Source organism: Trichoderma virens (assembly GCF_000170995.1).
Source record: "Trichoderma virens Gv29-8 chromosome Unknown TRIVIscaffold_6, whole genome shotgun sequence".
NCBI classification, from domain to species: Eukaryota; Fungi; Ascomycota; class Sordariomycetes; order Hypocreales; family Hypocreaceae; genus Trichoderma; species Trichoderma virens.
Window position 1 is genome coordinate 1819661 of NW_014013743.1, and position 24205 is coordinate 1843865.

Sequence of the window (24205 nt, forward strand, 5' to 3'; positions counted from 1 at the left end):
ATGAAACAAAGCGAGTCACACCAAACGGGATAAAGAGAAGATGCAAACAATGTAATGCCCTCAGATAAATCAAGCGAGTCGTGAAGATGCGTGAGATTCGAGTATAATGCACTGCCGTGAAATTTCCATGACGCGATGCCTTCGATATTGCAGAATAGGCAGTGTGATATCTTCAAAAGTGTCTATGTCCGTTGTAGCCCTGGCCCCTGTTTTTCTCTTTTCCTCTTGTGTCTATTAGTTTTGCGTTTGATCATCATCATAGTCGTTTAAATTGCTTCGACCAGATTTCGTAACCTGAAATCATCATGGCTGTAATGTTTCTCGGGGTCTTTTCTACCGCGGCCACTAAATCCGCCATTCGAATCTCCATCTTCTCAGTGCCTGTTTCGTCTTCGTCGCACCTATCGAGCACCGTCAACCCAGCCTCGTTGCAAATAGCTTTGATCTCGGCTCCTGAATAGCCATCTGTGATACGGGCAAGTTCTTGGATATCCACATCCGACGCGAGGGCGAGGCCCCGTAGATGCACGCCGAAGACGGCCCGTCGGGCAGGGAGGTCAGGGGGACCAACATAGAGAATTTGGTCAAAGCGGCCGGGGCGGAGGAGGGCTGGGTCCATGGCCTCAGGACGGTTAGTGGCAGCGAGGACTAGAACGCCCGTGAGGGACTCGAAGCCGTCCATCTCCGTAAGAAGAGTGGTAAGCATATTGACAGAGCCTGTGCTCCTGGCGGCAGCGGCGGCGCCGTTGCCTCCAGTCCGGGAACCGCCAATGGAGTCGATCTCATCAAAAAAGATGATAGAAGGGGCGGCAGCGCGGGCGCGTTCGAAAAGCGTACGCACGGCACGCTCTGATTCACCAACGTACATGTTGAGAAGCTCAGCGCCCTTGACAGCGAAGAAGTTGAATGAAGATTCGGTAGCCATGGCCTGGGCAGACAGTGTCTTGGAGCAACCGGGTGGGCCGTACAGAAGGAGGCCCTTTGGAGGCTGACGCAGGACGTGACGAGAAGAGGGATTGGTATCCTGATGCAGCTGTTAGCAACAATACTTTCGTTTATACTTGTGAAGATGGCATGCGTAACAGGGGTAGAATCATGTTGCGTACCTTTGTGTTCTTGATCATTCGAGACAGAACCTTTTTGAGAGATTCTTGGCCACCAACATCTTGCCAGTGAATGGTGGGTGGCTTCAAATTTATGTCGTGCATAGCCGTGGGACGAGTAATGCGCAGGGCTTGTTCCATGTCATGAGAGGTAAGATAGTGTTCCTTTGGCTGCTCTGTCTCTTGAGCTATTTCTCCCGATACATCAGCGTCAGCATTGTGAGCAGCAGCAGCAGCAGCAGCCTCCTCGTCAAGCCTGTTGCCGAGAATTTTCTTGGCATTTAGCACCAGGTTTGCGAGATCGTCGCCATTATATGCGTGAGTCTTTGATGCCAGGCTGACGAGGCAAGATTCCTTTTCTTCAGCCCTTAGAGGAGGGTTGAAGAAGCGCAATATCTCGAGGCGTTCCGTTGCGCGAGGAATAGGCAAGGCAATATTCTCACGGAAACGTGAACGCTTCTGAAGCTTGGCTGGCACGTCTGCCAAGTAATCTAGACATGTGGCGATAACCACGACCTGAGGTAGAGCATTGGCAGCAGAGGCTGCTGCAGAGAGGTTGTCGAGCTCATCGCCAAGAGCGTCGATGACAGTGTCACGGTTAGACCGATCTTTGGCGAGAATGTCTTCGAGGCCGTCGATGAAGAGAAGACTCGGCTGCTGAGACTGGGCTTGCTTAAACGTCTCCCTGATGGATGACAGCTTGTCTGAAGACCTGATCCAATGAACTCGACCCCAGTTGGTAGCTGCGATGCGCTGCAGAATGAACGTCTTGCCAGTACCGTGGCCGCCATGGATGACGAATCCGCAAGATTCGCGCTCATTTTGTATCCAAAAAGGTCGGCCAAACCCTCTGAGGAACTGATTGATGGTGTTGATTTGAGAGGATAAACCAGGGACTCCCGTGACAGCCAAAGGACCAGATGTAGCAGCCACTTGCGCATCCTCAGGGGAATAATTGTCGCCCCCGGGCTGGAGAATCCGTACTGTTGACGAGGAGAGCTTGAACCGAGCTATGTTATTGGACTGTCCATTGACTGATATGACTTTGAACGTTCGGCGCAGTTTGTTGATGTTGACACCCTCGAGGACCATGCCAGGGAACACTTGCTCCGCACGGTCGAGAGAGATACTGATGGAAAACTCCCAAGACGGGGCATGTCTTGATTCTGCAGCAGCATCCTTCTGCTGATCGGCCTCCGTAGCAGCATCCTGAACCACAACTTCTTCTGCATCCGGAATCGCGGCAGGCTCCGCAAGAGTGATCCTGACTACATCTCCGAGCTTGAATCCTGTCGCCTCCTGAAAGGCCCTTGTCATCATGACAACATTGGCGCTGATGTTCTTTTCGGGGAGAACCCATAGCGAGGCTCCCCTCCGTTTGGTGGTCTCTGCATCTGCTGACGACCCATCGCCAGAGGTGTCGTCTGTTTGGAGGCTCTCAACGATACATGGCCGGCCGCTTTCAAGGCCGCCGGTGAGTGAGATGAGGGAATCTTTGCTGACGTAGATGCGAGCAGCGCCGAGGAGACTTGCTCTTTCAAGACTCACGTTGGCAAGAGGGCGAACTTTGGCGTCGATGCTTTTTTTCAGCATCTTTTTGTTTTGTTGTGTGTGGGTTTATTAGGGTAAAGAAAAAGAAGAGAGAAAGAAGAGAAAACTTTGTTCTAAACGAGACGGTGGGCGGCAGGAGGGTTCTAATTACATGTACATGGGATTTGGAAGGTGTGAATGACAACGATTGTGGGATGCTTGAAAGGTCGAGGACCCTTCCAAGAATTTTCCGTTTTAGTTACTTGTGGTACACTGTACTTGCCGCTGAGGGATGCTGGGGTACTTGTACATGTTCAATCCTGGCGATGCGCTTGTCGATTTCTTCTACTAGGCTACCTTTGTATACGTGTAGAGAAGAGGAGAGAGACGCAGGAAACAGAACTTATTCCCTAGTAAGCCCAGCTTTGCATACCATTAGGAAAAAGAGCAGTAGATTTGCAACAAATTTTGAGCTTCTACATAGAACCTTGATCAGCCCCCCTGTACCTACCCAAGATCTGGCGCACGGATCACCAAATGCATGTACTCGCTACCTGCTTTGCACTAGCAAGAGGTATTCCGTACCTTGCCCGACGTCATTGCAAAGAAAAGCCGTAAACTCCAAACCTCCAAATCGTCCATCCTCTTATTGGCATTTCCACCTCCACCTCCACCTCTCTCTGTTTCCAGCAGCTCAATGCGCCCTCTCTTTGGCAATCTGCCTGGATGATCTGCCCTCGATGGACACCTCGAGCGACAGCGACACTCGCTAACATTGGCGGCAGCTCGAGGCAAGGCTCCTCTCGCCATATTCTTCATCCATGCAAGGATTCAAGGCCAAGGCGCGGCTTCAACACGAACGGAGGGGGCGACGGCGATGGTCGCGAACCGCCGAACTCCTTGAATAACGCTCAGCCAGCGTCTCCTCTCCGGACAGCTGCGTCTACAACTGGACCGACCTCCACTCCACAGCCGAGACGGCAAACATGGACAACACCAGCGACATCTGCGGCTGACGCTGCCGGCCAGGGTCGGCGGCTGCGCAATAAACCAAACACTGGCGAAGCTCGACGACCTTGGGTTAGCAGAAGAGATAGAGGCAGCAAAGGCGTGGAAGAGGAACCTGACGTTACACCTCTCCAGGAGTGGCCGCAGCTGCAGAGAAGACAACGAGGCGTCGCAGTTCCAAAGAACCCTTTCTCTCCACGACAGAACATACAAAACCCGCGAGGCACCACAGACTCGTCGCTCGTCATGCTCATAATAGACGGCCTGTCACCCAACCTCAACGCCACAGACTTTTACCGCATAGCGCCAAACGATTTGTCAAATTGGCAGAGCGCCATCAAGAAAGGTACTATAGTTGTTTTTCTCCTCCCTCTATTTGTGTACTTGATAATTCAGACCATCTAACTCGCTCCCCACACTCTAGTCCAGCAGCAACGCAAGGTAGACACCCTCGAACCTCTGGGCCGCTACTGGGTCACCTTTAGCACAGGCCAGGCCGCCGCTTCGTACCGTGATAGACTTGTTCGCCTGCACAAGCTCAACAGCTTCAAGCTCCGGTCTGCGAGCGGCTTGTGGGAAAGCAGCGTTCCGTCGTCCCTGAAAGTTTCTCTCGCCTCTCCACCTGCAGGACCAGCAGCAGCAGCAGCAGCTGAAACCAGCGATGCCGTCATCTCAGACACACCTGGCACAGAAACCCTAGTCGACCTCGTCAACACTTTTACCATCGCGCCAGGCTCTCAAGCTATCCTTCCAATGCAGCGCAAAAAAGTTTTTCTTCAGCGGCCGTGGGCGAAACGTCTAGCTGGGCTAGTCGAAAACCTCGGATATGGGGAGCGGCCTTGGACATTGATGGTGGACATTTATCCCCCTACCTTGACTGCCCAAGAGCTGCATCAGTTCATCCGCCGAGACGGGCAAAACCGAGGACTCCGGTGGCAAGTCTCCATGCCTCAGCACCTCAAGACGAGCAGCTCGGAACAGGGGCCAGCGAAGATGAATGTCAAGGGAAGGGCCAGCGAGGAAAACGAGATGAACGAGCAGGAGGAGGAATCGGACAAGCAGCACAATCCATTCTTTTGGCGCAATGACCGCGAGACGTTGGAAAAGCTCAAGGGTCGGTTCATAGTCGCGTGTGCTGATGATGTAGAGGCACGGCGGTTTCGGCAGAGCTGGAATCATAGAACGCTCACAACAATGCAGCCACAGCCAGCGAGGTATTTAGTTCATGCATCAATAATAAACTGGTAGCTATCTCTCCATCTACTATCACATCCCATGCCATTCACCTGGCGCCACATACCCGCCAATCATCATGATTGCCACGCATTGCTTCTTAGTCATTGTTCTTCGTGACTGCATCTCAAATTATAAATCCTCCCTTGTCGTGGACGCTCTCCCGCCTTCTGCCTCCTCGATTTCTCTTTCTTCTCTGCTCTATTGCGACACTTGTCACTTTCTGTTCATTCACTCTTTTATCTTTGCCACGTTGCCCAGACTCCAAAGCGAACACAACAGCACGGCCCTCTCTTTTGGCCGCGACATGAGTAGTCATAGACACAATAGCAGTAATAGTTTTTTGTATTAAAACCCAAATTAATAGAAAAGGAAACGAGAGAGAAAAGGACAACGAAAAGGAAAAAAAAAAGGAAAATGAAAGGGGAAAAAGAAGACCGCAAAAACTCCGAACCGTAATTTGCTCTCTCTAAGGTGGGTAGGTAGGGGGTGGATTGAAAGGTCGCCGAGTAGTTTGTGGGGGAAATTTTTCTTTTTTTTTTTCAAGTCAAGAAACTCTCATGACCCTCATGTCCGAAATGTCATTACTGGCACAAAGCTGATAAACTGCAGGCCTCATAAACAGCTCGTATGTCTTGATCGCGTTGCGCTGCCGTCTCCATTATATCATACGTCAAATACACTCTCAAATCAACGTCGTGCCTCGCGTTTGCGCGTGCAGCATACAACTGTTGGACCCATTTTAGCAGCACTTGCCGCTGGCAGCCTCGCTCTTCTCGCCAACGTTGACACCTGATGAGGTTCCAACGTCGGTCTTCTGGTTGTCGATGAGGCGCTTCTTGATGTCGGCAGCTAGGCTGTAAAAGGCCTGATCAATGTTGATGTTGCTCTTGGCTGAGACTTCGAGGAAAGGAATGCCGAGCTCGTCTGCCAGTGCTTGGCCCTGTTCCGTGGATACAACGCGCTTATCCTCCCAGTCGCACTTGTTGCCGATCAGGATCTTGTTGACGCCTTCGGTGGCGTGCTGTTCCACATTCTGGAACCAGGTACGAATGTCTATTGGAAAGAAAAAAGGTGCATGTCAGCCCATGGCCTACCTAGAATAACTCCACTTTTCGTTTCGCATTCCTGTCTCCCGAGCATCTGCAGCAAACAATTGCTCAAAGGGGGGACCCGTTTGAACGTGTCCGCAGAATTGAGGCGGTTTGGCAGGCCCAACATCAGGAAACAGATAGATGGGGAGATGGGGAGCAGGAGAAACGACACAAGGCGGTGAGCAAGTGGGGAGGGGGGTTTCGACATACTCTGGAATGATCGCTCGTCGGTGACATCGTATACGAGCAGAATGCCCATGGCACCGCGGTAGTAGGCAGTGGTGATGGTGCGGAATCGCTCCTGGCCGGCAGTATCCCAGATCTGCAGCTTGACTCGCTTGCCGTCCAGCTCAATCGTCCTGATCTTGAAGTCGATGCCAATGGTGGTGATGAAGGACGGGGTGAAGGAGTCCTCACTGAATCGCAACAGACAGCATGACTTTCCAACACCGGAGTCGCCAATCAGAAGGAGCTTGATCTAGAGAGGGCATATCGGTTAGCATCTTGTTCGTCCTCGCTCCGTATCGCGGCATGGTTGCGTCGTCGTCGACGATGCCATGTGATTGGGGCCGCGCTTAGTGGCCGTACGTGGCCAGAGGGGGTGGGGGAAGCGAAAGGGGGGAAGAATGAGTCGTACCAGAAAGTCGTAGTTGCGATTGCTAGGCATGGCGGGCATTTTGGGCAAAATGTAGTCCTGATAAAGGGGGTTCGAGATGGTGCAGAGGTCGACTCGAGTGCGACGGTCAAGCGCTGGGGCTGCGAGACGAAGTGGCGGAGAGGCGGGAAAGGCAGAGGCGGAAAACTAAAGAGGTATCCGGCCCGTGAGAACGACGGAGCAGCGATGGCAAGCCCAAAAAAAAGGTGCAAAAAGGTGCTTCTCGTCGAGATAACCTGTGTGTATGTACCGAGTACGGTTTGCTACACGGGTTGGCGGCAGATCCGGCGAAAGACTCAGCAGCGAGGCGGGAGTCTGTTTGGTGATGCTGGAGCAAGGAAAGGCTCTGGATTGCACAAGACGCAGGCAGGACGTCAAGACGGAGACGAGGAGCGATGCGCGGGCGAAAGCGGGCGCAATTGAGCGAAGCTGGTGATGCAGGTGGCAAAGGCCGGAGAGAGGGTTCAGGCTCGTCGGTGAAGGTTGCAGAATCGAGGTTCTGGCATCTGGACAGCTGGAAGCGGTCGGGACACTTGGCCGAGATGCACGTCCAGCGTGGTGCCTACGTAAACTGGCTAGCGCATGTACCCTTTGCGCCGACAAGTGCTGGCAAGGTACCGACGGGTCGAGGGCGGCCGCTGGAACTGGGCTGATGTTTAGTGGGATGGCCACCTAAAACGCACTGGGGGACCCTCTGAAGCCGGGGGCCTGTGGAAGTCGTGGGCCTGTAGAAGCTGGCTGGGGTCTCAGTCAATCAACCTGAATCGATAAAAGATGGATTGCATGCATGGATGATAATGCGGTGTCCCAAGTTCAAGTCATGCATCAAACTTCGTGTTTTGGACATCTACTCATAAGCGGTGCATTATGTTTATATATATTTGCACAGGTACGAGTATTATGTGTACCTATGCATCCATTGTGAGAGATATTCTTCTCAGGGTCTAATAACCTACCACGGCCAAGGCAGTAGCCAAAACCCTCGGCAATCTACGCACGATCCCTTTGGGCCAGGCATCGAGATAATCGCTGCTAGCATCAGTACTCGTACTTGGATTAGTTTAGCAGTACTCAGTAGGCAGGCAGCAAAACGTATTGATCCAATGCAGCAGTCCCTTCAATACCAGCACCGCGAGGCCCAGCCAGTCGCAGCCTCACATGGTCCTGGCCATGAACTAATAATCAGCAGCCCTCTCTATCCTTTTATGGGACTCGACTCGTCTTCCTTGTTCTCGTAATCTTTGCCAGTTGGGAATCCCCGCCGCCTCAAGTTGCTACTACTAGTAGAGGCCAAAAGCGGGACAGGCTGCATACCTTAGCACTGGCACATGCACAAAGCCCCCAAGTCCTGCCCCTTACATGTAACCGTTGAAACATTGAACCTCCTTGGCTGTACATTCCATGACAAAAGTCAGGTACGTACCTCCTCCTTCATGCGCGGTCACTGGTCCCTGCATTCGGATGAGGGGCTACTGGCATTTGCCGGCTGATTTTTTCTTTCTTTCTTTCTTTTTTCCTCAAGTAGGTAGACGAGCAATTGTGGCTATGACACGGGGGAATTCCTTTGTTTTGGGTTTCTGCTTGGTTCGTTGATTCCAAGTGGAAGACGTCATCGGTCGGCGTTTGGATGGAGAGTTGTCCCGGGTTGTTGTGCTCCGACTTTGGCTGCGATTGACGGCTGGATGAAGTAACCATCACAGGATACGTGTATCCGGAGGCTTGGTTAATCCAGCCCCGCCATGCTGTGGCAAGGACCTTGAGGGGGGTTAAAATTGCTGTGAAGAAGCCTCACACCGCAACGGGTTTTGATGATGAAACTACCAAGTGTACATGGTAAGAGGCGGTTGGCGAGGCAGATGTATTACATCTTGTTTTTGTTTTCACTGTATTTTCTTCATTGCCAGCTTCATAAACTCGCCTCCCCAAATCTCGACATACAACACCATCCCAAAAGGTCCGGTGTATGAAGTCATGCTAACAGTATAGCTACTATATGGAATAAAACATTGCCAGACCGCCAAGTAAATACCAAATTGCAGCCCTCAACCACATTTATTGACACTCTACTCATTCTTCCCAAACACATCGTTCCACATCGCCGGTATCTCTCCTGGCGCCGGCACAACAACCTCCTTCTCAGTAAACGGCGGCGGCCCAACGAACTGGCCCCTCTCGCACAGCGTATTCATCGTGTCGCAGTACCGACTCCATCGGTCGCAGTTGGCCTGCCCAACCGTCTGCGAGCTCTCCCTGCACTTCCGGCTCTGCCCGTAGCACACCCTGACGCCCCCCCAACACCCTTCTTGGGTCGAGTACGCCGGAGTGGGCAGACCGCACCAGTTTGCGCTCTTTATGAGGCAATCTTGGGGGATGAGGCCGGCCGTCTGAAGCATCGGCGCCGGGATGGGGTACCTGATGGCGCTGTGCACATCGACGTGAGGGACATGGACCTTTGGGCCGGGAATTGGGTATGGTGGTAGGTCCTCCCGATAAATGTCATAGGTGAGGCCTGGTGTAGTGGCATCAACATATCCAGGGATGCTCGTGAGATGATCCTTTGGGACATCAAGAGGGCCCTGAACATTGCTGTTGAGAAAGATTTGTGCACAGCCCAAAAAATACTGCGGATCATTGCGATGGACGGCCCAGTGCAAGGCCAAAATCTCAGGCCGCACAATGTAGTATCCCGCGGGCAGCCCCCGAGGAAGATTTACGGACAGCAGGCCGTTGTTCTCGACGAGTCGATCAACGCACCACTTGCGCGTCACTGGGTCGTAGCCGTCCTCCCAGATTTTGAACCACCCAGCACCAGCGGCGCTTTCTGTAAACATGTCGTCGACCTTCTTGACGTATACGGCGCAAGGGCCTAGATGGCCTGGATCAATGCTGCCGGGCGCTTGAGCATCTGGCCAGAGGCGGAACTCAAACGTGAGAAGAGATCCTTTTTTTGCAGGACAGATGAATGACACTGCTTCAGTGCCGTTACGGCCTATTGGTGTTGTTAGTATGCCCAATGACAGTTATTTGGACTGAAACAAGAGAAGTGTATTCTCACCACAAACCATATCATCGGAGGTAATAGGTCGGATTGGAACGGTGGCCGTCTCGCCATCGAAAGGCGTACGAACGCATGTACCATCTCCCTGACTCTTTCGATCAATGAAGAGAGTCGTAAATGAAGTATGGGCACTTGCCACGGAGGCAAGGCCAAGCGATAACAGGCCAGCAATAGAGCGCTTCATGATGATGATTCAAATATCACAACCTTTTGGAACAATTTTGATGCGTAAAGAGGAGAGATATGGGGGCCAGCAGGGAATATGAATGGGGAGATTTTGACTCTGAGCTGATGGCCAATAAACGGAGGGCAACAAAGAACATTGAGGCAAAGTCCCGAGAAAGGGGTGAACTCGCCGCCTACTTTGTTCTCATAGTTCGATAGTCTCGGCCCAAAGTTTCTCTCCCCTGGTGGCTCACGCAGCCACCCGCTGAGGCTTGAAGAGTTTATATGTTGCGCCGATCATGCTCCCCCTCTCATCTGTCGTTTAGATTAGCCATCTCTGACTTGATGTTTAAAATAGAATCATCGTGTCTTGCTAAGATGTCGCGGAACAGCCTTGAAACCAGCACCTTGCACCGGAACCAGGCGAATTGTCTACAGCCAACATCCCCTATTGGACTGTAGTGTTTGGTCGGCGCCTGTGTGTGCGAGACTGTACGACTTGGCCCGGTTGGCCCCTCGAGTGAGTTAAGCCTTCACGCAAAGTATCCAACGAGGCTTGCGGCATATTGCGAGAATGGCACCGTTGATAAGTAGCGTAGAACCCATGGATGGTCCCACGATGAAAAAAAAGAAAAAAAACCTGTACCTTTGCCCGAGGATGTATATGCCGCCGGATGTGGGCGTCAAGCCTCCATTCACTATCACGTCGTATAATCACGCCGTAGCCGTAGCCAGAGCCAAAAATAAAGATTTTCAAAAAAGCATAAACACCATGAGTGGAGATTTCGTATAAAAAAAACACCGACAGCCTCCGCGAAAATCACTCATAAAGCACTCATCCTACACTTTTCACACCACTCATGGTACAAGCCGCTTCCAGTCTATGCAAGATATTCTGTATCTTCTCCTCTCAGTTGCCCTCTTCAAGGAAGCCCCCCCCCCCCCCAGAGTATTTGATGCCGCTATATCCTCAAAATTTGTCATGTAAAGATTTTGTTTAGTTTTTTTGAATTGTTAATTGTCTTTTTTATAATTTCCTTTTCATTCGTATGGTACACAGTATAGTACACTCGTCATGACGTCGGGTATTATTGCTTTTGCTTCTTCTTCTTTTACTCGTTGATCTTGGCGAGAATCCTGTATCTTTATTAGTAACAATTACCATGATGGCATTCGTAAGCAAGACTCACTCGCTGTCACGGAACAGCTGGTACTCCTCCTCACCGGCCTTGACAGGCGAGCCACCAAACTAAGATGCCCAAGTCAGCCAAATTACTCTTTTCATCACACTCCCCCTTGTCCAAGACTAGTTGAATCCAAGCTCATACCTGAGGAATCAGAACACGGTCACCGACGGCAACGCCCATGGGGATGCGCTTGCCATCGCGGTCCAGACCACCGGGTCCGACGGCGAGAACCTTGGCCTCGTTGAGCTTCTCGACGCTCGACTCGGGCAGGAAGATGCCGCTGGCGGTCTTGGCCTCGGCCTTGACGCGCTGGACGAGCACGCGGTCCAGGAGGGGAGCGAGGTTGCGGATGGATCGGATGGCAGACTGTGGTTTAGATGCCGTTGCGTTAGCGAATTGCTTCTTTTCCCTTGCTTCCAAGCCCCAATGACAACGGTGACAGCTCCCGAAATGTTATACGTTCATTGCGTATATACATCCAAGTCATCCAGCAGCAGAGTGCAGAGTGGGGTGTGTGGTCATTATTACGACTATTGCAGGAAGAAAGCAAACTTTGGGGGAGAGGATTCAAGAAACTGCCATACCATTGTGAATGATTGTGAAGCCGAAAGTGAGGTCGTGAAGCCTGCAATTGGTGCTATCGGGAGATGGAGAAGGAAAAAATAGCGGATGAGCTGGAGAAGCGGTTCAGATCGGCAACAAATGCTCTTTCCCTTCGAACGGCTTCCAGAATCCAGCTGCTGCTTAGCCGGCAATTTTTTTTTCTCTGCCGCCATGTCGGTTCGGGATTTCCCCTCTTCCGAGGCCTCTGCTCCGCGATAGCTTCAGGTAGCTCCAAATGCCAACCCCGCCATTCTATGCCGAATCCGGAGCTCCCAGGCTTCTCGGCCCGAGTCAAGGTGCTGATGAGGAAAAATCAAAAAAGGTTGAGCTTTTGGTGACATCTTATTTCATTGAAGACTACCTGGATGTAGATTATGTCCTGATATGTACCAAGTTACGAAAAAAAAACAAAAAAACAGACGCCGTCTATCCCCGTGTCGCCTCAACCGCCCATCCCCTCCATCACCTGTAAATGGTATGCCACTATGTAAAATAACCCTGAGGTTGGAATTGATCTGCTATTAAAGACATTGCACACCGCGCGCGCACCTGATTGAGAATCCAACATTGCATCGCATCTTTCTGTCATGGACCCCCTCTGAAAAACTACGTGGTATTCTGCCATTTCATCCTGTGTAAATCCAAAACGCCCAACCAAATGTTAGAATAGACAAGAAAGAAAAAAAGGAAAAAGAGGAAGAAGGAAGGAAAAGAGAGAGAGAGAACGACGGATTGGTAAAATGACAAAGAGAGAGAGGAATGCTCGGTTGAAAATGATGCAAGAAAAATGACAAGAAAGAATCAAAAGCCGCTATGAGGTCGCAGCTTATGCCTTCTTCGGAGCTGGTGGCTGAGCGTTTGGCGGCTCCAGAATGTGCTTGTGGTCACAAGCGGGAATCACGTCTCCATTATCCACTTGTTGGCAGATGACAGTGTCTGCCACCCATGGCTCTTCCAAAATCTCACCCATCCTAGCGCGAGACTTGGGGTTGATGTCCAGCATGCGATGGATGATGTGACGGCTTTCTCGGGGGAGAAGGCGGAGAATTCTCCAAGGGCCTCGGATGACCTCTCTTTTCTCGGTGGTGACGTTGACTCCAGGAATTGGGAGCGGCACCTGTTCGGGTGGGGGATCCACAGAATCTTCCCTCTTGTGCGTGTGGTGAGGCTTCGAATCATCATCGGGTAGGAATTCTCGAGCTGCCACAGACGACAGATCGTTGGTGGACTTGGGTCGCAACAGTTTGCCGGGGTCGTGTCCAGGAGTAGGGCTGGCTGCGAAGAGCTTGTACGAGTTGTCCGTCATGCGGGGGATCTTCCAGGGGAAGCGGCGCAAGGTCATACAGCAGAAGATGATGGCGAGAGACCAGATGTCGACCTCCTCGGCATTGTACTCTTTGGCGTCGTACACCTCGGGAGCTAGGTACGGGTCGGAACCAACAATGCCTGCATCAACATTGTTAGTATTTGAAAGTAAGGGGGGAGAGGGGAGAGGAGGGGCGTATATGAGAAAAGAAAAGAAGATAACTCACCTTTTGCTGGAACTGATCCGCTCTCAAAGGGATACTTGAAAACATGAGCACTACCAAAATCAATAATCTTCATAATGCCCTTGCCGCTGACTACCACATTGTCGAGCTTCAAGTCCCGATGGGCAAGGCCCATGCTGTGCAGGTAGGTGACGCCGTTGAGGATCTGCAAGAAGCTGCAACGAATCTCTTCGCGCGACATCTTGCCCGTCATGACAATGGCGAAAAGGTCAAAGGGGGCGTACTCCATCACCTCAAACCAGCGTCCCTTTTCCTGCAGGATATCCAGCGTCTCGATGACGTTGCCATGGTGGAGAGTCGATCCAACGCAGAACTCGGCCGTCACCTTTTTGTTGTACTCCCTCTCCGTCTCGTACGTGTGGCGCGCTCTAAACTCCTTGACGGCAAAGACGGTACCATCTTCCGTTCGACGCATGAGTCTGACGGACCCACCAGCACCAGACCCCAAGACCTTGCCGAGTTTGCCGTACTTGGATGTCAGGCCGTGGTCGTCGCCAAAAGGCAGCTGTTGGGTGGAGCGGTTGGCCTGACTTGACTTGGACGATGACTTGATGGACGACGGCGATGCGTCCCGCTTTTTGTGGTGGCCAGACTTTCGGAAGAATCGCTTCAGATCGGACATGGAACCCGTTGCTGCGTGGCCATGTGCCCCGTCGTTGGATCCGGAATCGTCGCTCTGCTTGGACTGCTGGGTGTACATTCCGAGGCTTGTTTTGGACGACGTGGGCGACGTCCCATGCTTCTTCTTCCTGGAAAAGACAAATCGAGGGTCGACTGAGTGACGGGTGGGGTGCTGCAGCTGAGGCGGTCGGCGGCCTTTGGCATAGGGGTCGTTGACATCGCCCCCAGGTGCCATTGGCTTGGAGTAGTAGAACGATGCCGCGCTCCTAGAGGGGCTGGATTCACGAGATACCGGGACAGAGCTGGGCCCAACGGAAAACATGTCCTGCCTATGGAGCGCCCTAGACTCTCCGCGCTGGTCATCTGTGGACGAGGCCCTAGACATGGCGTGGTCCGAGGAGGCTGGTCGATGAGTGAGGTGTTTGCGGTCGGCAGTGCGAGCAAGTGTCTTGTCGGTGGAAGTAGAAGTAGAAGGCTGAGGAGTGATGATGTGAGAATCGTTATTGACGGAGCTGGGAGCACTGGTTGGGCCGGCTTCTTTATTTAACCTCTTGTCGGGATCTGATCCAGAAGGCGTCAAAGGAGGAGAGGCCAAGGCGGAAAGCCGGGGGCTCCCATGAGGAGACTGCCAGCCAGACGAATTTGGCGTCGGGAGTCTCGTGGAGTCATTTGATCCTTCTTCACGGGAATTGACCTGGCAGAAGGCATCGCGGTTAGCCACTGAATGGGAGAGAGTTGACAAAGTAGAGAAACACGGGCCACAATGACGGGGCAGAAGCTGGACACCGGGGGAGCCGGAGGCGTAGGGAGATGAATCGGGATTGCAAACAGTCGGTGCGCTGATTAGATATATGCATCAATCCGCTTTACTTGACGTGCGCAAACCGATGCCGGTATCGTGGCGGAGCTGTGGTGAGCTCAAAACAACGAGACAAACAGACAAAGGGGGGGAGGCAAGGGGTATGAAATGAAGAGCAGAGACAAAGCAAACGAGCAAACAAACAAAAGGTCCAAGATGAAGCAGCTATCCTTGATAACGGGAAGAAGAAAAGCGACGGAGCTCTTACCCTTGACGCAGGCAGAGAAAAGGCCTCGAAACCAAAAGTGCTCATACGGCGCTCCTGCAGGGGCAATCCATGGTTCATGGACTTCTGGAAAGCCTTGATCTGATCGGCAGCAATCTCATTGAAGGTATCGAAGCGGTCTGAAGTGTTTGTCGTCGTCTTCAGGGAAGCTGGGGCGGCAGGCTGCGCAACCGGAGCCGTGGGCTCAATCTCCTCCACGGCGGAGGAGAAGCGGACAGAGGCCGAGCCATCGCGAGGTTTGCTGCTGGTGCTCTCCTTTGACGGCGATCGAGAGATTTGGTCTGCCGAAGTAGCAGTAGTAGTGGCAGTTCCAAAATCGGTAGCAGCAGTAGCAGTAGCAGCGGCAGAGGTAGCATCTGTTCGAAGACGTAATTGACATTAGATTTTGCACACAAAGATAACCATGACAGCTCGTCGTTATCGCCAAATTCAATCAATCTATCCACCGGTGGGGGAAGGCGTTTGAGGCGTCTCAGCGGATGCGCCGGACTCAGAGAGGAAACTTACCGGCAGCGGCTTCCTGCTGGAAGGGCGCCTTTTGGGGCTGTGACGACGCCATGGAGCAGGTCGTAAAACACAAAAGCCTTGGGAGCCCGCAGAGGTGAGGCAACGCAACGCACGAGATCCCAGAGGCACGAGCAGGACCTTGTGGGAGTCAAGTTTTGAGGGCCGGGGCGGGTAGCGCAGCGCAGCCCGTGGCCTAGCGAACGCTTTTTTTTTCGACTCGATTTCGGTTGCGCGATGATGGAAAAGAATGGCCGATGGTGGGGCTGCTGGCTTGGGGATTCCGGGCCACTGCAGATGTACAGGTACAGGTACAGCGCGGAGTCCGTACCCTCGGAAGTAGCGCCGCCGTCGGCCTGTACCTTTGGAATACGGGGGCCAAGCAGGGGGGGGGGCGCGGTGACGAGCGGTATGGCCAAGGGCGGGAGTACTGGGAGGTACCTATAGTACTCAGCAGCAGCACCTGGGAGCTTGGCAGGACCTTGGCCGGACGGGACGTGATACCTCGCAGAGGCGCTGCGTCACCGGTACAGGTACTGTTCTGGGTGCTGCAGGCGGCCACATGCTTTTCACAGGATGCAACGGAAGGGCCATCAGCCGCAGGAGGCGGTCACGGGAGAAAAGTACTGCGAGGTACCTTGCGCAAGCTGGTTGCTGTTTATGGGAGGTTCTGTAGCAGGCAGGTAATGCCCAAAGAGGACAATCAATGGATGTTGTTTGGCGTTTTGTCATCATCAAGATGCCCGCTACAGCTCCCATCCTTTGTAAGCCGTCCATGCGCAATGTACAGTAACTTCCAGCTGTACAGCCTCCCCCTTTGAGAGTCCCCCTCGTCTTTTGTTCATTACCCATTTACTCCGTATACAAGTACACTGTCCAACTCGCTCAACAAGGGCCCCCAAGCCCATTGAAATTTGGGCAGCGGCTTTTACGACACTCCGCGCAGGAACCCCGAGGCGCCGTACCGTTTCCCCTCTTTTGAGGTACCGCTACTTCGCCTCAGCTGGAGCCTTGGACCCGCGAGAAGCGCCCAATACAGATACTGCCGCCCCACGATACCTCATGCGGCGGTACCTCCCTCGCCGGCAGCGCGGCAAAGGTACCTCGAGGTACAAGGAGTCAAAGCTCATCGCCGATGCCCTTAGCCAAATCTACGGGCTGTTTGTTCCTTCGAGGCGCAATCTAGAAAATTCCCCCATCCTGGCCGTCACTCTATCGGATACGTTGCCTCACCTTGATTTTTGGATCCGGGAGCTGCGGAATCATCGAAGCGCCACGCTGGCCAGATTCTAGCTGCGCGGCTCTCGGATGCATATCTGCCAGCCCTGCTGTGTTTTTACCACGGTTGAAACCATTTCGGGTATCGTGAGGCGTCGATATCCAGACGCAACATGCCTCGGCACCGAGCTACTTGTACTTGTATGTGTGCTTGCTTACTATGTACGAGTATATCGTACCGTATTAGTGCTACTCCCTCCGTGGAGCTGTCTTGTCCTACTACGACTTACCTATCTGGGGAACCGACCTGTTACTTGCCGTCGTCTGGTCCTTGTATGGAGTCCTCAGCAACTATCTATTACCCACCCACGGGTGGTCTCTGACCCGCGTCTGGGTCCTACTTGTACGTACAGCAGAGTCAATGAAGCTTCCGTGGATACGCAAATACGGAAACAAGCACGCTGCCGCGGCCGTGATTGGCGACCGGGGGTAGCGGCTGATTCACTCCCGCCTCCAATGATGCGTCTCTGCATCTGTGCCTTCAGCTGTCCTCTGCCCCCTCCGCTGGTCCATCTCATCCGATGTGACTCCCACAAGAGGCCTTCATGTGCTTCGCAATCTGCTGCAAGTATATCTCGCATATCCCTGGCACTAGCTGGGCAAACAGAAGCTCGAGGTGGGTTGCTACTAGATCCAGCTGCTCCTTCGGCTAGTCTCGTCGAGTTGCATTGAGCCAACACAACACAGACAGATCATAGGACCAGCTATTCGGAACTTGGATGGTAGTAGCAAATTGCCGCACGTTGCCCAAGTCGGCCCGTCGTGACAGGGGCAGAATCACCCAAGGCACAAATCCAAATCCAGCATCCCTTGTTGCACATATTGGACAGGTACGAGTAATAATCTGTACGAGTACTGTCAAGTACTGCCTCGTAAGTCTGTTTGTTTTTGCCTCTCCCGATCGATATCCCAGGCGGCCCCACAGCCCACAGGTGGACATTCCCTCAACCGCTGGTGGCAATTGATATCTGCCGGCATACTCGTATTTTCATTCTCTTCGTTTGCACGTCTGTGGGTTTCCGTCTGTCTTGACATCAATCAAACGCAATCAAGTTTCGAATTTTCTTTTTTCTGGAATTGAATTCTAGCCTCTCGGGATCGCCGTGTATCCGTAAAAGCAGCCATCCCCGTCCTCCTCTCGCCACCCAACAATCAAGCAGGGCGAAGGGGAAAAAATTTCTTTCTCGCATTAGCCCGGCGACTGAATCATTGGCATGCCTAAAAGGCATTTTTCACCAACAGGATTTGCTACCTACTAGCCTAGTACTCGTATTAGCATCAATGCCGCTGCAGAACGCACGTGCCTCATTCGGCATCAACTCGCTATTTTCAAGAAACAAGCTTGCATGGGCATCTTGGCTTTCTTTTCCGTGACAAGCCCGTTTCCGAGTGGGGCCTGATCGCCACTTGAGCTTGATCTCCCTACCATGTAACATGATCTTCTTCTAGCCAGTTTCCAGATAGCTGCCGTTGAAGATTAACCGGGAAGGGAAATAAGGACTAATTTGTAAGCGGTGGGAAATGCCCATCCAGTCGTGAATAGCGATGATGATTGATAGCCTTCAACGATCAGCTATTAGACTACCTGGTCGTAAGAAATATACTAGGTATCAGCTATGTATATGCGTGTTCGAGTATATGTATAGCAACAACTTGAAACGCCTGTTGTCTCCTTATGACGATCATTTTGGTACACGCTTCCCCCCACACTGTGGGCTCAGCCAAGTTCTGGCATGTCATCTTCATGCTGATACTGTTTCTGAATGGATACGGCATCGATATGTGGTCCATAGTGGTTCCTCAGTTTTATTCATGGTGCCGCAACTGGATCTTTATCGATCAAGTGGATGTCAAGATGCGGCTTCCAGTCTAATATTCGGAAACAGAGCATTTTTCACTGAGATATTACAGGTAGAAATCGTAAAGTATTGATATGACAGTTGTTTGATTGAATAACTAAATAACTAATTACGTGTAGGTTCCAAATATTAGCCATTTATCAACTGTAAAAAAGGTTGCACATAAAGGTTCCCGCAAACACCGGCAGCCCTGTAAAGCGGAAACGTGTCAACCACTTCCAACGTTTCATGTGGTGCTGCTACAATCTGGCAAGCATCTTAAATGTTCAACAACTTCAGCGAGTTTTCCACGTCCTCGGATAACCTCTCCTCCAAATACCCCAGCACTCTTGTCAGACCCGCATCTCCGCGACGACATGCGCCACTCTCAAGGTGCGCAACGAGCCCGCTCATGGTTCGAAATTCCTTCTTGCTCGGCTCGGACCCCCCAGATCCTCCTTGAAAGAGAGACGGAGGATAGTTAAACATCCTGGACGCGTGGGCAACAGATATCATGTGTTGCTCGAGAGATGCTTTTCCATCGAATCGTCGCTCACTACCAGGACAGTAGAGGCACATGTAAACGCGGTCCGCGGGCAATTCTGTACATGTGCTCTCCACGGCCGATGAATCAAGTATCGCCGTCTCCTTTCCAGCAAGGCTCATCGAATCGAGCTGACTGCTGCTAGGAGCCAGTATCGCGTCCTCGCCTGAATCTGTGGTTGGAGTCATGACTCCCGAGCAGACTGATTCTTGTTCCGCGTCTAGGATGACCCAGCCAGAGGCTTCAGAAGTGCTGCTTGAATTGGTTATGCGGTTCTCATTATCCTGTGGAAATAGCAGTCTGTTGAGCTTTTGCCGGTCCATGCCCGACCGACATTTGCCCTTTTCTAGGTGTGCAACCATAGCTGATGGACTGGAGAAATAGGCATTGCACTCCACGCCACCAATCTTGCCCGCCATGCAAGGCATCTTCCAAATCGGATGATGAACGACAGATTTCAAATGCTGCCGCAAAGCTTTTCTGTCCTTAAACGTACGATGGCAGTATTCGTAACTGCATTTCTGGGACTTTTTGGAGGGCTCGAAAGGCTCCGGATGGACTTTATCTCTGATGTGGCCCAGAACGGCTTTCCAAGTCTTGAAGAGCCTCGGACAGTCATTACAAAAAATCACGCCGACGTGCCCAGTTTCTTCAACATGGCTGTCCGAGGCAGCTTGGCTGTCGAATATCTCGCCGCAGGTGTAGCAGTGCCATTGCATGTCCTTGACCGGATTCTGCCAGCATGTCTCGCGAAGAGCTTGGTGTTCCGTGAATTCTTTGTTTGACCGAAAACATTTGTTGCAACGGTGGCAGATGTGATGAGCTTTTGCCTTTCGGTGCTCCCGCAAGGCTTTCTTGTCGCGGAATATGCGACCGCATGTGCATTCCAAGGCTGTCATTGTGCTTTCGTCTCGCTCGTGCTATGGGTTTTGATGTTGATAGCAGGGCTTTGATGTTGATAGCAAGGCTCAGAGGTTTGGAGGACACGTTGGACAAAAGATTGGGGGAAGAACCGCTCTTTTAAAGGCGGCCTACAGCATAAAAGTAGTTCATTCATGAACCTTGTTCTTCAGAGGCGCGCGCCATGGCTTTCCAAGAGCCATAAATAGAACTGAGTTTGGTGTAGCAATGGGTCCTTTGGCGCAATTTATTTTCCCACAGGTACGAGGCCCTGTTCAGGCTTCGATACTTGCAGCAAGTCGGATGACGTGGTGTCAGGCCTGCAATCTGTCCTGTGGCTGGAGGCGATTCCCAATAACAAGGCTCACAGACAAAGACCGTCGGCCTGGATCCCAGGCAGCAGCAGACAGACTGCGACTTTGATTGGTGGTGATGCTCTGTCGTTGGACGAGTATCGAGACATCAAGTTAGGTACCTCGTTTCAAGTTCACGTGCCAAATGAGAAGTAAGGCAGAAGAGGAAAGGGGGGAGGAGGGGAAGAGAGAAAGGAACTTCGATTCGGAGGGAAAAAACAAGCCGAATGTCTATTGTATGCCTTTGTTCAAATCTTCATCGTACAGCTCGACGGAATCTTGCAGCACCTACTATATGTTATACACATCTCCGCTCCCCAGCCCTGTCCATTCTGTATCACAAAAATCCATCATCAAACGCCGATTCTTTTTCTTTTTGTCTCTTGGTATCGTTAAGCCACCACGTTGATTCCTATTGATTTGCACTGGAAAATGATGGACCGGCATAGTCCCTCGAGCGACAGGCCCGACAGCCTAAGCTCTGACTGCTTGATTTTTGCGATTTCGTAGACGTGCTTTAAGCTGATGGTGCCGACCGTCTCATGTCCAGGCTTGCTGACGCCTTTTCTGTTTCCCTTCTTGCCCACTGGTGCTCCCACGGCATTGAGCAGCAGCCAGGATGTCTGAGGTGTTCTGACGTCAAAGGTAAAAGACCGATCTGGGCGGACAGTGACTCGGCATGGCATTGGTGTACCGGGTACGATGTGTGCTGTTCTGGCATTGAACTCCTATACCGCAGTCAGCTTTTGGTCTGTTGCAAATACCAAATAGCAAGCATCAAGCATCAAGCATCAAGCATCAAGAAAATGATCGACCCAATGCAGCAAGCAAAACACAGAGTAACGAACCTTGCAAAAGTCCATGGATTTGACACCCTTGCTACCAAGCGCGGGACCGACTGGAGGGCTTGGACTGGCCTGGCCAGCTCCCACAATCAGCTTGACGATGGTGTCGACACCGGCGGCAGCGCCCTTTGCTTTCGACATGGTTGGAGAGGATTTGCACGAAGCGGAATGCTGGAGTTTCGGCGATGCGCAATATCGTCTCGTGCTCTCGATGGAGATTTTGTAAATCTTGAAGCAACTTGCATCTGCAGCCATTGGCAAGACGCTAAGACCAAAGTAGTGCTAGTGTGATTTGGGGGTCCACCCTTTCTTATCTTATCGATAGCCCATGGCAAAGCCGCCAAATTTTTTGGAAACACAGCAGAGCCCATCATTTTTGACAGCCATATCATCTACATTTCCATTTCACAATCAAGATTCTCATCACAATAAATTCGTATCTCCCACGCCGCTTCTAGTGCAGTGCGACAGAATTGCACTGCATTGTATTTCAACCATCAATTAATCGAAAAATTAGCCACACACGTCCAACTTGAGTTGGGACTAGACAGAAAGACGCACGATGCCCTCGACACATAAAAAGGACAAGCCCTGGGATACCGACGATATCGACAAGTGGAAGGTCGAGACCTTTACTGCAAAGGACAATGCCGGCGGCACATTTACCGAAGAGTCATCATTCGTTACATTGTTCCCCAAGTACCGCGAAGTCTACCTGAAAGAGGCATGGCCGCTGATTACCAAGGCGCTGGAGAAGCACGGCATCGCCTGCACGCTGGATCTCGTAGAGGGTTCAATGACGGTCAAGACGACGAGAAAAACGTTTGATCCCGCTGCCATCTTGAACGCGCGCGATCTCATCAAGCTGCTGGCACGAAGCGTCCCTGCTCCCCAGGCCGTCAAAATCCTAGAAGACGGCGTCGCGTGCGACATCATCAAGATCCGAAACCTGGTGCGGAACAAGGAGCGATTCGTCAAGCGTCGCCAGAGAATACTGGGCCCCAATGGCTCTACGCTCAAAGCGCTTGAGCTGCTGACGGAGACATACATTCTCGTCCACGGTAACACGGTGTCGGCCATGGGACCTTACAAGGGCCTGAAAGAGCTGCGGAGAGTGGTCGAGGACTGCATGAACAATATCCACCCCATCTATCACATCAAGGAGCTCATGATCAAGCGTGAGCTTGCCAAGGACCCCGAGCTGGCCAACGAAAGCTGGGATCGTTTCCTGCCAAACTTCAAGAAGAAGACGCTGAGCAAGAGACGGGTGCCGCTCAAGGTTACAGACAAGGCCAAGAAGGTCTACACGCCATTCCCGCCGGCGCCTGAGAAGAGCAAGGTCGACAAGCAGATTGAGAGCGGCGAGTACTTCCTCAGCAAGGAGGCCAAGGACAGGGCAGCGCTCAGTGACCGCAAGGAGAAGCAGAAGCAGGCAAAGGATGACAGGGCAAAGGAGCGAGCGGCGGAATTCGTGCCGCCAGAAGAGGACAGGCCCAAAAAGAAGCGGAAGAAGAGCTCTGAGTAAGATGGCTGGCCTGGCTTTGATACATCAGGTGTTGGGACGGTTAGGAGCGTTTGTTTATGTGTTTAGGAAGAAAAAAACTGCAATAATATCCAGAGGACATTTGACAAGGGCCATTGTTCATAGGAGCGCCTCGTTCCTCTGAGATTGTAGAAGGCAATGTGAATATGGCCTTTGTACAGTGCACCACACAACAGATTTATGTATAATACAAAAATATTTGTTCAGAATGTGGTGTCCGCAGTGATAAATCAGACCCTTCCGTGGGATCGAAAAGTTATATTTCCCCTTATATTAAATACCCAGGTTGACTCAATCATGATCTTAGAACGAATTGGATGAATGAGATATTGGTATATATATTTAGAACGGAAGAGCACGACGACGAGATAAACTCGTTTTATCAATTCTGGCTGAATCCCGAATCCCTATCATGGACTATATACCTCCCGAGAATAGCCTTCATGACAGCTGCAGCAGTGGCTGCTGCAAAGTCTTCCCAGACTTCATTCTTATGGTTGTCCGCATAATCACAGATTCCCTTCACAACGATACACGGAACTTCATCCCACGCCCCAGCGCCTTCCGTTTCAAAGGCAATGATGTTGTGTGCGTTGGCGATTCGATCGCGGTCTTGTCCGCTCTTTATGATTGTGTTTCCTGATCCTACTCGTCCGATGAAGATCTCTGGGCTGAAATTGGCCTCTTCGACAGAATGTTCTCTTATAAGTCGGTCGGCCAAACCACATCCCACGTCGGCACACGACATCTTAGAAGCTAAATCACAAAAGTCTGAAGCTGTACACCAGTCACACGATGTCCGATGTTTGTGAGCATATGCCGGGGGATATAGTGTATCCTGGGCAGTCCCTGGATATCTATAATCTGCTCGCCGTCGCTCTATTTTAGCTTTCTCTTGCAAATGTTTCAAGTGCTTCGAGGCGTCCCTCCGTAGCCGCGTTCTCATCACCTCTGTTTGAAAGACAGCAAGGAGGCTTCGGATATCCTTGCTAGCTCTCCCAAGACTGTCTTCGACTCTGTTCCTCACTGCAAAATGTCCAGGATATTGCCTTCCATAGTCATACTGAATAATGGCCTTGCTCACTACTACATCCCCTAGAAATGCGTCGAGGTTGGCGATGCGAGGGAGTCCCCCGCAAATTCCGACGAGAACAGCGAGTTTAAGGTTGTTATAGCTCGATCGCAAGCTAGCAGTCGCAGCAGCTGCATCATTTGTGCCCATGCTGGGGAGGATGGCAAGAACCACATTGTGATCTCCAATACGGCCAGTGATATAAGTATTCATGTCGCCATCAGCTCGGCCGTAAAGATCACGCTCGTCATCCCAGAAGTGGTCGAAAAGCAAGGTGACGGCATCGGCTTCGCGAGGCAAAGCGCAAATAATGGCTATGTGGAAGTGCGTGCGGTTGGCAGGAGGTTGTGGGGAAATCTGGTCACCCATTTCACGACTAAAGGACTCAGATAGCTTGGAGTCATTGAGGTAAGACCTGGTATTCAGATCCGGGGAC

General features: G+C 51.8%; 10 protein-coding genes across 10 annotated transcripts; 2 read left to right on the forward strand and 8 right to left on the reverse strand.

Moving 5' to 3' along the window:
• Window positions 1–256: 256 nt before the first annotated feature.
• TRIVIDRAFT_29022 (uncharacterized protein) lies at window positions 257–2696 on the reverse strand (the record flags this gene model as incomplete). Its single annotated transcript, XM_014101385.1, has 2 exons — window positions 257–1024; window positions 1107–2696. The coding sequence occupies 2 exons, from the start codon at window positions 2694–2696 to the stop codon at window positions 257–259; spliced, it is 2358 nt and encodes a 785-aa protein (XP_013956860.1).
• A 663-nt stretch (window positions 2697–3359) lies between these two features.
• Window positions 3360–4822, forward strand: TRIVIDRAFT_60509 (uncharacterized protein; the record flags this gene model as incomplete). Its single annotated transcript, XM_014101386.1, has 3 exons — window positions 3360–3987; window positions 4066–4755; window positions 4791–4822. The coding sequence occupies 3 exons, from the start codon at window positions 3360–3362 to the stop codon at window positions 4820–4822; spliced, it is 1350 nt and encodes a 449-aa protein (XP_013956861.1).
• Window positions 4823–5616: 794 nt separating this feature from the next.
• Window positions 5617–6635, reverse strand: TRIVIDRAFT_28189 (secretion-related small GTPase; the record flags this gene model as incomplete). The annotated part of the gene is made up of 3 exons (XM_014101387.1): window positions 5617–5930; window positions 6179–6446; window positions 6606–6635. 3 exons carry the CDS (start codon window positions 6633–6635, stop codon window positions 5617–5619), a joined length of 612 nt encoding a protein of 203 aa, XP_013956862.1.
• Window positions 6636–8686: 2051 nt separating this feature from the next.
• TRIVIDRAFT_27891 (glycoside hydrolase family 61 protein) lies at window positions 8687–9865 on the reverse strand (the record flags this gene model as incomplete). Its single annotated transcript, XM_014101900.1, has 2 exons — window positions 8687–9612; window positions 9679–9865. 2 exons carry the CDS (start codon window positions 9863–9865, stop codon window positions 8687–8689), a joined length of 1113 nt encoding a protein of 370 aa, XP_013957375.1.
• Window positions 9866–10575: 710 nt separating this feature from the next.
• Window positions 10576–11498, reverse strand: TRIVIDRAFT_230640 (uncharacterized protein; the record flags this gene model as incomplete). The annotated part of the gene is made up of 4 exons (XM_014101388.1): window positions 10576–10983; window positions 11037–11095; window positions 11175–11399; window positions 11493–11498. The coding sequence occupies 4 exons, from the start codon at window positions 11496–11498 to the stop codon at window positions 10959–10961; spliced, it is 315 nt and encodes a 104-aa protein (XP_013956863.1).
• Window positions 11499–12471: 973 nt separating this feature from the next.
• Window positions 12472–15123, reverse strand: TRIVIDRAFT_113638 (uncharacterized protein; the record flags this gene model as incomplete). Its single annotated transcript, XM_014101389.1, has 3 exons — window positions 12472–13082; window positions 13169–14501; window positions 14875–15123. Coding segments are annotated over 3 exons (2193 nt in total), but the record flags the coding sequence as incomplete, so codon positions are not given.
• Window positions 15124–18791: 3668 nt separating this feature from the next.
• TRIVIDRAFT_60504 (uncharacterized protein) lies at window positions 18792–19955 on the reverse strand (the record flags this gene model as incomplete). The annotated part of the gene is made up of 1 exon (XM_014101390.1): window positions 18792–19955. The coding sequence occupies one exon, from the start codon at window positions 19953–19955 to the stop codon at window positions 18792–18794; it is 1164 nt and encodes a 387-aa protein (XP_013956865.1).
• A 560-nt stretch (window positions 19956–20515) lies between these two features.
• Window positions 20516–21348, reverse strand: TRIVIDRAFT_170209 (uncharacterized protein; the record flags this gene model as incomplete). Its single annotated transcript, XM_014101391.1, has 2 exons — window positions 20516–21037; window positions 21158–21348. The coding sequence occupies 2 exons, from the start codon at window positions 21293–21295 to the stop codon at window positions 20702–20704; spliced, it is 474 nt and encodes a 157-aa protein (XP_013956866.1).
• Window positions 21349–21600: 252 nt separating this feature from the next.
• Window positions 21601–22902, forward strand: TRIVIDRAFT_179973 (uncharacterized protein; the record flags this gene model as incomplete). Its single annotated transcript, XM_014101392.1, has 1 exon — window positions 21601–22902. The coding sequence occupies one exon, from the start codon at window positions 21717–21719 to the stop codon at window positions 22677–22679; it is 963 nt and encodes a 320-aa protein (XP_013956867.1).
• Window positions 22903–23079: 177 nt separating this feature from the next.
• On the reverse strand, window positions 23080–24138 carry TRIVIDRAFT_28411 (uncharacterized protein; the record flags this gene model as incomplete). The annotated part of the gene is made up of 1 exon (XM_014101393.1): window positions 23080–24138. One exon carries the CDS (start codon window positions 24136–24138, stop codon window positions 23080–23082), a length of 1059 nt encoding a protein of 352 aa, XP_013956868.1.
• Window positions 24139–24205: the final 67 nt, after the last annotated feature.